Genomic DNA, 12769 nt, shown 5'->3' with positions numbered 1-12769 from the left:
CCTGTCTTTGTCATTTGTACATGTCCATGCTAACACCCTGTAATTCCTGGCATAACTCCACCTATTAACCACAATAATTAAGTTCACCTGTGGACATCCCACAGCCAAAAACCTCCAACAAGTTCATAAATACCTACACAAATATTGTTTCACATAATTATCTTTGCTCCACAACTTGATAAGAATCATTGGGTTGTTTTATAGATGATTTATACTTGACTGGTTATTATAGCTGACGTCACACCTAATGAAGCTTTAACCTGGTTATATCCTGTTTGAACCTAGCTTCAGCTTCAGCTTTAGCTGACGTTAGATAATTCATTACAACCAAGGAGGTCCACCAGTGACCCCTCCCTCGTCTCACAGGTGTGCAGCACCTATGGCAACAGAAGCTATGTTAGCTTATCTAATGTTCTAACACTCATCTGAATCATTTTCCAGCAATTTCGGCTGATGGAAGACGTGTTATTAATCCGGACATCAGCATAGATAAAATAGCTAACAGTTAACTGTTAGCTGGCTAGCATATGTTTAAAAGCCGGCTGCTGTTTAGAAAAAAGCCAAGCTGTTTCGTATGTATGTTACTCCATGCTTGGCCAATAAAGCAGTTAACAGGCACAGCTGTTATGCTCATGCAATGTGGAAAAAGTTGCCAAGAGAGATGAAGTGCCTTCAGTCCCATGTTCTCTCACGTTAGCTTCTCACTGGTAATGTTGTCCAGCCCTAATACTGGGCCAAGCATTCCACCTGTATAAAATGCACCTTACAACAAGAAATGGAAAAAATGTCCTGAGCAGTTAACTGTACACAAAATAACATATGCAATACCTTAACCTTGCAGCTTGTTTTAATTCGCTCATGGGGAAATTGACTAGTAAACCAGCAGCGGATTAAAATCCCGTCAATTCATGCCGTACGCTAAATTGCACAGCTGAGGTACATCCTGTTTCAGAATAAAGGCGCTTACTGCACCGTTGCTCTTCCGGTTTTCAAAATAAACGTGATCGACGGCTCGACTAGGACAATACACAACGTTTTTTTGCGTGAAATAAGAGAGCTAGGAATATCGTGGATAAGTGTCAGGTGATAAAGATTTAGGAAGGCAGTTTTTCAGATTAAATTTTTTTTCTTTATAACATCTCCAAAAATTACAAAAATTTTAAATCCCCGAAATGTGCTTTGAATCTACAGGTAAATACGTGATTTATGGGGGCTAGGAATATTGCAGATAAAACTGAGGAGGTAATACAAAATATGATAACATGTTACCGTTCTGATGAAAATTACAGGATAAATGTAAATTAATTATTAAAATTAAAAAATTAATTACCAAAACCCTGAAATGTGTGTTTCTTTAAAATTATCTTTTTTTACCGGTGCATTTCTTGTTTCAGTTTTAGAATTCACTTTTTATTTCTAAGACAGATGCAATGTTCACTGACTGGGACATAACACATCTTCCCATTTAGCAGATGGCAATTTCCAATGCGGCAGTGTGGAAGAACATTCAGGAAAGGAAACATTAAGTGTGGTTTCACTAATCGTAACACAGAGAGTAAAAAAAAAAAAGCTGATGTAAATTTGGCAAAATCCTTGGAACAATTCCTAAAGTACTTGGAATGCAGAGTCAAAAATGTCAAAGCCCTTACAGCTTAAGAGTCCATGTAGCCTATTGTGTAGATGTAGGCTATAATAGCAATTCCTTTCTTTGGCTTTACTTGAGTTGACTATTAAATGTTCACTGGTTCAGCCCTAGAAGCTTTTCAGCTGTTGCTCACTATACTGGAAATACATAGGCAGCAAATACATACTAATTCAATGTTTTAAAGGCTGGAAGTAGCTCTTCAGATTCTGAATTAAAAACCTATGGACAATAAGAACAAAAATAATTCAACAGGCCAATGCTACAAACAACTTAGTAAATAATATCACAGGTCGTAATGAATGCATGTAACATTTACTTACACTACTTCTGATTTACTGTAAATTCCCTGTGGTTGGTGATACACATGGGCCTTTCTTAATTGTGTCCTTTTTACATTACGTTTTATTGTGAAAGTGTTGTTCTCAGCTGGTAAAGACCAATGACTGTAAAGACGAGTTGCTGAACACCGTTTCCATGGAAACGTAAACAAAAAGGCTGAAGTAGGCTGCTGGCAGTGATTTTCTCTGACACACACTCTACTCTTCGCGCACTGGCTAAACCACGATTTTGTGGTTGTTTTCGCATTAATAGTCGCATGCTCTGTTTTAATGCTGCATATTTGCATTTTATCTTGATCTCGCTACCAGAATGGACTTGAACAGCGTTAGACGCGTCTCCTCTGCTGGATACCGGCTACCGGAACGAAACAATGGCACCAGGCCCATAACAACGCAGCCCGCAGCGAACAGAACCCACCACGATAAAGAGGACAAGGTGTCCACGGAGCAGAACCCGGACAGGAGGGATCCCGTGAAACAGGACCGAGTGTGGAAGGAGCTGGTGTGGGGAGAGAGGAGAGGAGTGCGAGAATGGTGAGAAGGACTTTAGTTGATAAATAACCTGTTCGTTAAGACGAGGCTAATAGCATCAAGTCTGAGTACAAAAGGGCTTTAATTCTATGATGTAGATTACAAAATATAAGTTGTGGTAGCTTACTTTATAGAAGTATAGGTGACTGAAGCTATAGGCCTACTTACTATGCATTCTGGTCCACAGGGAGAAGAATTGGGGCTTTTTGAAGAACTATGATCAGATGGTAAGGATAAATATTTGTCTTCATTTCAGTATAGATTACACCTGCTAGAGATTTCTGTAACTAAACCTCTAATGCACATTTTCTGGTGTTACCTATGAACATGTAAAAAACGAACACCCCCTCATATTATTCATGGTGTTTCACCAACAGACTAACACCCAATAAGACTAAAATGTGTTTGAAAAACAGGAGAATTAATTAATTCTCTTGTCACTATCCTAAGCTTGGCTCTCAGCACTGACCTTCATCAGGCAAACAGATTGTGAGCAGCGGCTGGCCAACTTCAGTAAGGAGTGGCTGAAGTTGGCCAGCCCCTGTTCACAATCGGTTTGCCTGATGAAGGTCGAGTACCGAAACGTTGAAAGCAAATACATGTTTTTTTCTGCAAGTTGGGCAGTGTGCAGGAGTTTACTTGCAATTTTGACAGATTTTTTTCTCTCCTACACACCTGTCCCATGAAACAGAAGCCAAGTTTTTCTCTACTTTTAACTTTTAATGACAGGAATCAGTTTGATGTGGCAATTTTCACCTAAAACTCTTTAACTCTTTTAAGATTATTTGTTATGGTATCAGCGTGAAGTAATATCTCATTACTCAAAAGAACATTGTTGTATTGCAAAACACACCATCTGTACCTGATTGCAATATAACTTAGGCTTATTTGCCCCTTTGTGTATTTAATGTGATCTTTAGCTGCAAACTATTACACAGCTGAATGTTGCCCGCTAACATCAGACTTTGGCTTTATGTTTCAGGGTCAGCTGAAGCCAGAGGAGCCTTTACCCAGCTACGTGTCCCTCTTCTCTGACCGCGTGCCAAACACCACCAACCAGATGTTTGGTAGCAGACTGTCCACTCCGCTGGGGAGTGAACTGGTCAGACTGGACAGGCTGATACTCTGGTCTGGAAGCAACCACAAGCGCAAGCTGGATCCAGAGATGCTGCCCTGCTAGAACACTTGAAAGACGAGTCACTTTACACCTGCACAACACATGTTTTTCCCCAATATCAATAAATGATGGGAAAGAAATGATGATTGCTGTCCTACATAGTTATATAGATATTAAGAAATTAGGTTCATTATTAGGTTTAGGTATGTTACATGCAACAGGAGAAAACCTTAATTCTGAAGGTATTTGCCCACAGATAAAGAGGAAACCGAGAGGGGAAGGCTGCAGATCAAGTAGATCAGATCCATGTCATCTGAGCTCTATAGGGTATCTAACCAGATACTCGATAATCTAACAAGACACCTGATCAAATTTGGATGAGTAAACGTATCACCGCTTCTCGTCCTGGTGCACTGACATAGTGCTGCAGGGAACACAAACCACCAAAACCATAGCACATAGAAAAAAAATACATTTGTAGCAGTTACCTTTATGGGAATCTGATGCCATTAGACTATATCTTATTTCGGGGGTTCAAAATGTTTGTTTCGTTTTTTAATTTAAAATGGCTTAAAATCTGTTCGAAGAAGGATCTATACAGCCATACATTCATTTAATTTGTGTGATTTCCTCAAAAATGTAGCATATTCCATCTGCGCTTTGTATGAATAGCAGCATATTTCAGGTTTTTGTGCCTTTGTAACATGGCTTAAAACGCCATTTTGTATTTTGCAATGTTTTAAATCACTGCCCCTTTGTCTGAATTGGAATTAAAATGTTGGTCCCCAATGAATCTGAAAAACTTCTATGATGTGGGTGTTATTAGATTGTGAACAAATGTGTTTCAGTGTACTAAACTGATTTTGTTATGATAAATATTTGACATAATACCAAAATGTTTAAAAATTTCATAACAGAATAAAAGCAATTTTGCAGGGTATATTTAAAAAGTGAGTTTTTTTTATAGCATAGTATTTAAATAATGTAGTGTTGTGCATCCTGACGACTTTGTGCTCATGATGCAGTTTCACAGTTGAGTTACACATTCATTGAAAAGAGAAAGCAAATATAGATTTAAGGCCGAAGGTAGAGAATGAGAGGGAGCACCCTTACCTTAGTATACAGTTATGTTATGATATTATAAGCATGTAATCATGGGCATTTTCTGATTGCAAAAGGGAGGAGTGTAGTGGGGCTTTTAACAGCCCTTTATGTTGATGTATGATTTTTTTGTTTGTTTTTTATAGGCTACTCATGCCTTTATTATTTCTTTTCACATGTATCGTTCATGCCACCTTGTTTGACATGGACTAATTAGCGAAAAGTTGGCCTTAAAAATGGTGGGAAAGCAGTGAGAGAGAAACAGCTTGTTCGGAAGAAGCCCTATGGTTTCAAATGCTTCGCCCTAACTTGTGAACACAAGAAGCCAATCAGCTTTCAGTGGATGTATACGGAAGTGACAATATTTGCCGGCTGACAGGAAACTGTCAAGCTTACAAAAAATCAAAGGAAACCACAAAGTTATTTTCAAAATAAAACTGTATCCTTATCTATCTGCCTGTCTGTCTACCTGTCTGTCTATATATCCATCTAACTCAAAGAAGACTTTTGCAAGTCTGTAAAAAAAAAAACAGTGCCCTGCAATAGATTCAATTACCCTTTTTTTGCTTTTTACACATTTGGTTACGATTTCAAAATAAGCTTTCATTTTCGTTTACTTTGACAGGTTAACGCGGAAGTAATTCATCTATCTTTGCACTGGGATAGATCAGCAGCAGCATCTGGCCGCTACTTTTAGCAAAATCCTCTGAGATTATTTTTTGTTATTTCCATCTGAAAACAATGCAGTCCGATACGCTGCTGCACGTCGCTAATTTCAGCACGCTGTTTGTGTGCATGGTGTTGAAGTTTCCGCAGATTTTTGTTCTGATGAGAGCGAAATCAACGACTGGAGTCAGCCTCAACAGCCTTCTGCTCGAGTTGATCGGGTATGTGATTTTTGTCACTAGAAAAGTATTTATTTTTGTAAGCTAAACGCCGTTATTTGATCTGTAAAGTGTGTAACTTCAGGGGAAAAGAAAGTTGATTGTGACCATTGTTCCGAGGTATACAGTGCGTTACTTCTTTCTTTGCTGATGTAAACTAAAGTTAATTTAATGTTAGTCTTCCTGTAGCCCACCGCCCCACCTCCAAAGTCCATTTAAAATAGTTGCAATTTGTGGCGATTTGGGGTATAGATAACTACACAGATATCATTTAATGTTTTTTCAAACAGCCTTTGAATCCTTGACATATACTGCTTAATTCGGCAAAGATATAAATCAACACTTACCTTTTATCTTCATAAAACGTTGAAAATCTTATTTTTGCTCCACCATCCGTGCTGCCCCACTGTTTGCATCTAGTGGAGGGAATGAGGGGAAATGCATCATTATACAGAACGATTATTTGGGGCCAGTAGAGGATTAAGTTAGAGGATGTGGTTTCTTTTTGAGATTAACTGTAAAATAGGACACAGATGCTCTCTGAAAATAATCCCACGGTGAACGTTTTACACTGTGTTTGTATACAGAAATGAGAATTGTGGTCGAATTATTGAGTTTATTGTGGACATTAAGTATGTCTATGTACAGCAGTGTGATGTCTGATAACATTTAAATCGGTGTAGTGGACTAGTTTTTGTGTCTGGAAAGAATTGACACTGAAGCTTATATAGTAAGTCTACCCTCAAATTTACGGCCAGAACTCCTTGTTTGGCTTGTTATCATTTGCCTTTATTTTTCCCCCCCTTGTTTGTACGTTTTATAAAAGTTAATTAGTTTAGACTGAGCCATGCTGTGTCTGTTAGGCTGTATAATTTCTCAGTGTCCTGTCTCTCCTCTGTGCCTGGCAGTAGCTGTACTCTCCTAAATGTCTCTACTGTGTTGGTGAGCGATCGCCTGCTGTCATTGTGCATGCTACAGTGGAAAAGCCAAGTGTTAAAGCTGCACTGGGTAATTGGAAATTACTAAAGTTGTTATATGGATGTATATTACACTGGCATTGATTCAAACTGTGACACTAATGGTAATGAATCTCTGGAGTTTCTTTTGTAACTGATGGTAACCACCTGTCCTTCACAGCATATGAACACATCTCAGAGGTGCTATAAGTAATATTATATTGCTCCATAGAGTATGGCAGGCTTCAGGCAGTCAGTGGTTATTAATCAGTACCAACGTTTAAGTGATTACTGCACTAGTTGCTGAGATTTCTGGCTTTTAAATATACCTTTTCAGCCTGTCTGAGAACAAAAACCACTCAAACATGACCAAACCTCATCTGCCTGTAAAAATTAAGTTTAATTTTATGTAGATTATAAGCAGCAGACCGTTGTGCATCTGGTGATGTAGCACATCAATGTTACAAATCAGACAGAACTTGATAAAGTAACTTAATGCCCCTTGTAAGTGGAAAAAAAAAAAAATCAGTACTCAGCTGCAGTCAGCTTCTCTGTTCTTTACTGCATAAAATATTGGCCTGGCTGGTGAATGTGAGCATGCTGTGTGCAGTATACTGACACTGTCCTCAAGGAGGTCAGGGCCTTGTCATATCACTACCTTTATCAGCCATTTGACACTATGAGCCTGTGAAAATGCCCTGTGCAGCTTTAACTTGATCTGGTTTTGAAGGTTTTTTGTTGTGACAACTTCACCGTGCATCAGCCATCGCCATGACCGCACATGGAAACACACGGACAGCCTGCCACCTCATTCATCAATCTGCATGTTAGCTTGATAAACAGGATCTTCTCCTGTACAGTCGAAGAAAGGCTTTTGCTGAAGACTACAATTATTTGGAGGCAGAGTTTGTTTTAGCTGAAGAACAAATCCCCTGGACTATGTCTGTCGCTGTTGGTTCATCATGTTTGCTAAGACATTTCCATTGGAGAGTGAACTGAACATTGACTGTCACAGTTACTGTTATGTATCAGTCAACATTGTATCAGTTAGTCATAATGCTTGAGCTTTAGTGTGACATGGCAGAATGAAAAACCCTTCTCACTACACCAGAGTTTTTGTGTTCTCAGCATCCCAGTTTTACCATTTTAACCATTACTTGTGATTTTGTACTGAACATTACAATACAGTGCAATAACTTTCATGAAACCATTTGTTTTACAGGTTCATTGTTTTTGTAACGTACCAGATGTACTATGACTACCCACCTCCAACATACCTGGAATATCCCATTCTCATTGCTCAAGGTGAGTTGCTGTTATTTCAGACACAGATTTTATTACCAACCAGAATACAGCACTGGCTATGTGAAGAGACCATTTACAGTATACAGTATATACCAGTCCCTCCAAAAATTTGCAATGTTGCGTTACTGTTAAATCATGCAAATTCAACCAATCGATGGGTGGATGTGTAATGTGTTAAACAGAAAAAAAGCTTCAAAACACTGTAACTTTCATTGCAATTTTTTAGAAAAGCTACAGAAGGGAGGCATTTTTAGCCTCAACAATCAAAATCATGGAGGGACTGATATATTCATTTCAGGGTCTAAAAGATCTTGCATGATTTAAGAAATGCAATTTATTATTTTGTAAAGGTGTCAAACCATTGACCGATTGTAAGAAGTGGATGTAGCCTCTTAATAAAGCCAACGCAGAGGTGCCATAACTCTGCATTCTCTCTAATGGCCAGCAGGGGGCGAATTCCCTGGCTGCAAAATAAAGTAATCTGCCCTATGACCCTATTCTTAGTTGATTTATTACTTCTATAAACATTGTCCTAATCAGTTTTTGGTCTCAATCTCTAGATTCAAGTCTTCTTTAATACGGCATGATGTTTATTTTGAAAATTATGATTCCATTTAGAGAAAGTAGACCCCTTTTGTCCAAATACGGTGTCCTCCTGCTCCAAATAAAACAAGATGGCGGCTTGAAAATGGCTGTAAACATTCCCTAAGTTGACACCACTGTGGCTAGGTCTATACAGTCTATGGGCATAACTAATCATGTTAGAGAAAAGCTCAATATCAGTATGACAAATGTGTGCCCATGGTTAAATTTATTCACAAGGGTTTGACAGAAAATCAATAAACCATCCACATGTGGGCAGTAAATGATGACATGTTAGAGTGTTTTAGTGTCACAATGATCCTATAGAGTGGAAACAAATGACTTGACATGGGTCCCCATTGAGAGGGGCATTAAGTCATCTATGACCTTTTATTGATCTCCATATGTAATCTCCATCTGTGGAAAGAGAATAACAGAAAATCACTCTTCTTACTGGAGTCAAGTTTCTAGAGCAACAAATGTTCATCCTAACAGGTCTGTTAATGTGGATGTGTTACCAATAGAATACTCAGGTACAATCTTATGTGTATGAGCTTTTTAAACCAGAGCTATCAGCTATTTGGGAGTAGTTTATTACAAGTAAATATTTACAGCTGTGCCCCTTGAAATGAAAATCAAGCCTCAATCAATCTCTGAAACCTGCATTGATCAGGTGTGTATTCTGTCCTTTGTCATCAGATGTCATTCTTCTGCTCCTGATTCTTCACTACAACGGCAGCCTGCGGCAGAGCCTCATCTACATCTTGCTGTATCCTTTCATTACTTAAAAATAACCCCTGTGGAAGTGTTCATTCTGTGCTGAAGAAAAGCAATGACCGTTGACTTCTGTTGATAACTTTTACAGAATGTCACGTTTTATTACCCTAACAGAATGTGCTCAGGTTTGTCGGAGGTTGGAGGCTCCTCACAGTGGACAAGTGGATCATAGATTTGGCCATGGTAATAAATCAGTGTAATGTCAATGATAAGTCAGTAAGGAAAGAGATGGCATGTCCTCAGTCAGGTGTAATGAGGTGCACCTTGTGTATCTCAGGAAGACACCCTGACTTTGTAATTGCAAAATGGTCCTGTTGGTTAATGAGATGAGATCTTCTTAAAATATTGTTTGCATATAAATAAGTGTACGCTGTGACCCTGCAACTAACTGCAGGCTACAGAGAGTGTTTGAAACGTTTCATGCTTCTGAATTAAACTGAACTGTAGTTAATGATTTTAAAAGAACATGCAGAAACACTGGAGACTAAATCTTCATCCATTGACCTCTCTCCTCTCAGAGCCTGTGCACATTCATCAGTGCAGCCAGTAAATTTGCCCAGCTGCAATGCCTGTGGTGGTCGAAGGATGCTGGACAGGTTAGCGCCCTCTCCTGGGGTATGGCTACATACACATGTATGGGTACGTATCACATACTGTCTTATGTGTGTGTCTTGCACCTTTACTCTTCTCAGTATTCTTCTACAGTATAATCCCCCAGCCTGTGTGTAAAAAGTTATAGTTTTCAAAATGAGGCTTGTTTGAATGAGGCATCTTTTTAGCTAATGCTGCTGCAACTTCAATTGTTATCCAGTGCCTGTATTGTGTTTCTGAGCTAATGTTGTTTAGGATGTCTAATACTGATGTTTCAGAAAAGGGAAAAAACCCTTTTATGGAATATAATCACAATCTCCAAATTCCAATATTCACTACATATCAGACTCTAAATGCTCAACTATGTTCACCAGTTAGTAGCTAGACTTTATCTGCTGTTTGCTTTTGAACCAATAAAACAATGGGCTTCTACATCTAACAGTGAAAAATGCTGAAAGAAACTAGATAACTCCCAAGTAGGGGGCTTATCCTCATTAGGCGCAGACTTTATTCAGACTACATTGAGGACTGTAACCTCTGCACATGGGGCGCTTGCTCTGCCAACTGAGCTAAATCGTCCTTTCTGTGATTTTGTCAGACACATTGGATAACAACCAGAACCTGTCAGTGAAAAAACACAAAAACAAGCACTTTTACTGTATATACTTTGATCAGGCACATCTGCCTGCTGTCGTCATTACAACTCCTCCAGCGGCTTCTAACTTTTGTACCCATTTGTAATTTAGACCAGTCCATTCCAGTCATTTAATTAATAATAATAATAATAATGAAGTCTTGCATGACCCCACAATAAGAAATAAATCAAAGGTAAAAAATAAGCGTAACTTCAAGAGTATTGTTTAACTGTGATACAGTAAATAGATAACCAAAAGGCTGATCACTGCTTTTGAAATTAATGCTAAAATCATCTCATCTATCTGACCCTTATGCTTCCTGATAAATTCAGGAACGTTTACACAATGTGTCCTTCCTAAAGTACTGTTACTTCCAGTTCATGAATATGTATCATAATATTTACTCTGCTACTAATTAAATAAATTAGCAATTATATGCTTCATTAATTAAATATTAGATGCTCTGTTAAATAATGAGGATAACATTCACTCGGCTTCGTCTTTGTTTCAGCGCGGATTTACACCACCACAGTGACAACTGGAGACATGCAGGGTAAGTCACCATTGGCATTTTTATAGTCTCTATTAATATTTCAGAGTGAAGACTGATTTCTAAATAACTACAATCATAGTTTTACATGTGTTAAGGATATGGGTGCTTTGCTATCTGGTGTTTACAGAGAGGGACCAGAGTGAAATGCTTAATGCTTGGGTGCTCAGTCAGAAGCATCTCCCATGTGAATTGTCATATTGATGCCTATGTTTCCCAGTTTTTTCGAAAGGTTTGGCTTTGGAAACTGAATTCGGGATGTAGCTTTTATATGCTTTCAGGGGAGAAAATGCAGTAAGCATACGGTGTGTAAAATATAATATAAGCTGTCATCTAAGTTGCTTAGTTTGCTAAAGAGTTTCTATTTTTCCGATAATGAATGGATGGATTATGAGACGACAGGCCCCTGGGCACTGACATGTAAAAATGCAGCCAACACCTTCTACATCAGGGCAAGACTCCCAGGCTGAAGAGATGTCCTGCTTATATTTCGTTTTCAACTCTTTGTAGTTGTTCTGCTTATATTAATGTTTGTCTTGCATCTGTTTGTAGATGTTCTGCCTGTTTTATGGTTGATCTCTTTCTAGCTGTCAAGGTCATATTTTTAGTCATTTTTTATCTCTTTGAAGTTGTATCTGTGTACATTTATGCTCATTTTGTGTCTTTTTGTAGTTGTTCTCTTCAGTAAGTAATGTTACTAGTAACCTCAACAGAGAATCTGGCTAGTGTTATTGTCATAGTAGGAGGTTGAAATGTGTATGCAGAACCAAAACAGGGGATTTTCTCAGCTTGTTCTGTGTGAAGCAGATACATTTTCTGAAAAACTTCTCATTATTTTATGTAGAGAAGGAAACTGTTGCACAACGTGCACATCCTCAAGTCATCCACTTTGTGATGTTAAAAACTGTAACTTTCTGCTAGTGTTTCAAAAATCTTATTGAGGTCATGTGAATTAGTATTGATCTATGAATTAATATAATCTCTCTTTTTGTCTCAGTGTTGGTGCGGTTCATCGCCATGACCTTGCTCAACATGTGGGTGCTGCTCACGGTGCTCTACTACCAGAGAAACAGCAGCAGGACCAAGAAAGATGAATAAGCTGTAAGGCCGGGTTCTGACGCTGACCGGCTGTTCTGTGACGCTGCAGTAAAACTGCAGTTCATTCTGTGTCCTCCAGCTCTGTTCACCAGAGAGATCACTTGGTTACTCACGACACAGATAGGATGGAAAACAAAAATGATGAGTAACTGTGGTTATGTAAGCAGCTTTTGTAATACTGACCCTTAAATGTGCTTTTTATGTTGTTTTTACCTCAGTGTTAAACCCACACGTCTTTTTATAACATTCCAGTGAGTGGAAATCTGTAGTGAGAGCAGAGACCAATGCATCTTCATACTGTATGAGAAAAATAGTAGTGTTATTAGACAGGCCAGCACAAACCAACTTTAACTGAGATCCTCCTCCTCAGGATAAGATATACTGTATTATGAAAAGCTTTTATAAGTGTAAAATTATTTTCTGAATTGTTTTAATAAAGCAAAAATTCTACCTTCATACACGGTTGTAGTTTCATTTAAAAAAAATCACCAAGTTATTAACAGAATAAAAGCTTCCAAGATATTTCTTTAATGAGAGAGAAATAATCCAGAACCAGAAGGCACATCCATGTCTTTATTGTTGAAGTAGTTATTATTATAGAGCTGTTTGGTAGCAAACATGCAATCTGGATGTAGAGCCCTTAAATACAAAGTGGACAA

General features: G+C 38.4%; 2 protein-coding genes across 2 annotated transcripts; both read left to right on the top strand.

Annotated features, from left to right (window-relative positions):
- The first annotated feature begins 2192 nt into the window (after positions 1 to 2192).
- Positions 2193 to 4560, top strand: cimip5 (ciliary microtubule inner protein 5). Its single transcript, XM_069662317.1, has 3 exons — positions 2193 to 2517; positions 2702 to 2741; positions 3497 to 4560. Exons 1-3 carry the CDS (start codon positions 2294 to 2296, stop codon positions 3692 to 3694), a joined length of 462 nt encoding a protein of 153 aa, XP_069518418.1. The 5' UTR covers positions 2193 to 2293; the 3' UTR covers positions 3695 to 4560.
- An 843-nt stretch (positions 4561 to 5403) lies between these two features.
- Positions 5404 to 12566, top strand: LOC138591057 (solute carrier family 66 member 3-like). The gene is made up of 7 exons (XM_069661563.1): positions 5404 to 5619; positions 7795 to 7877; positions 9159 to 9228; positions 9362 to 9419; positions 9755 to 9875; positions 10974 to 11015; positions 12010 to 12566. The coding sequence occupies exons 1-7, from the start codon at positions 5474 to 5476 to the stop codon at positions 12108 to 12110; spliced, it is 621 nt and encodes a 206-aa protein (XP_069517664.1). The 5' UTR covers positions 5404 to 5473; the 3' UTR covers positions 12111 to 12566.
- Positions 12567 to 12769: the final 203 nt, after the last annotated feature.

Source organism: Semicossyphus pulcher, unplaced genomic scaffold (assembly GCF_022749685.1).
Source record: "Semicossyphus pulcher isolate SPU_LCO1_2020_fin unplaced genomic scaffold, fSemPul1.0.p SCAF_14, whole genome shotgun sequence".
Lineage (NCBI taxonomy): Eukaryota > Metazoa > Chordata > Actinopteri > Labriformes > Labridae > Semicossyphus > Semicossyphus pulcher.
Note: the sequence above shows the minus strand (reverse complement) of the source record. Positions and strands in the feature narration are given on the sequence as shown.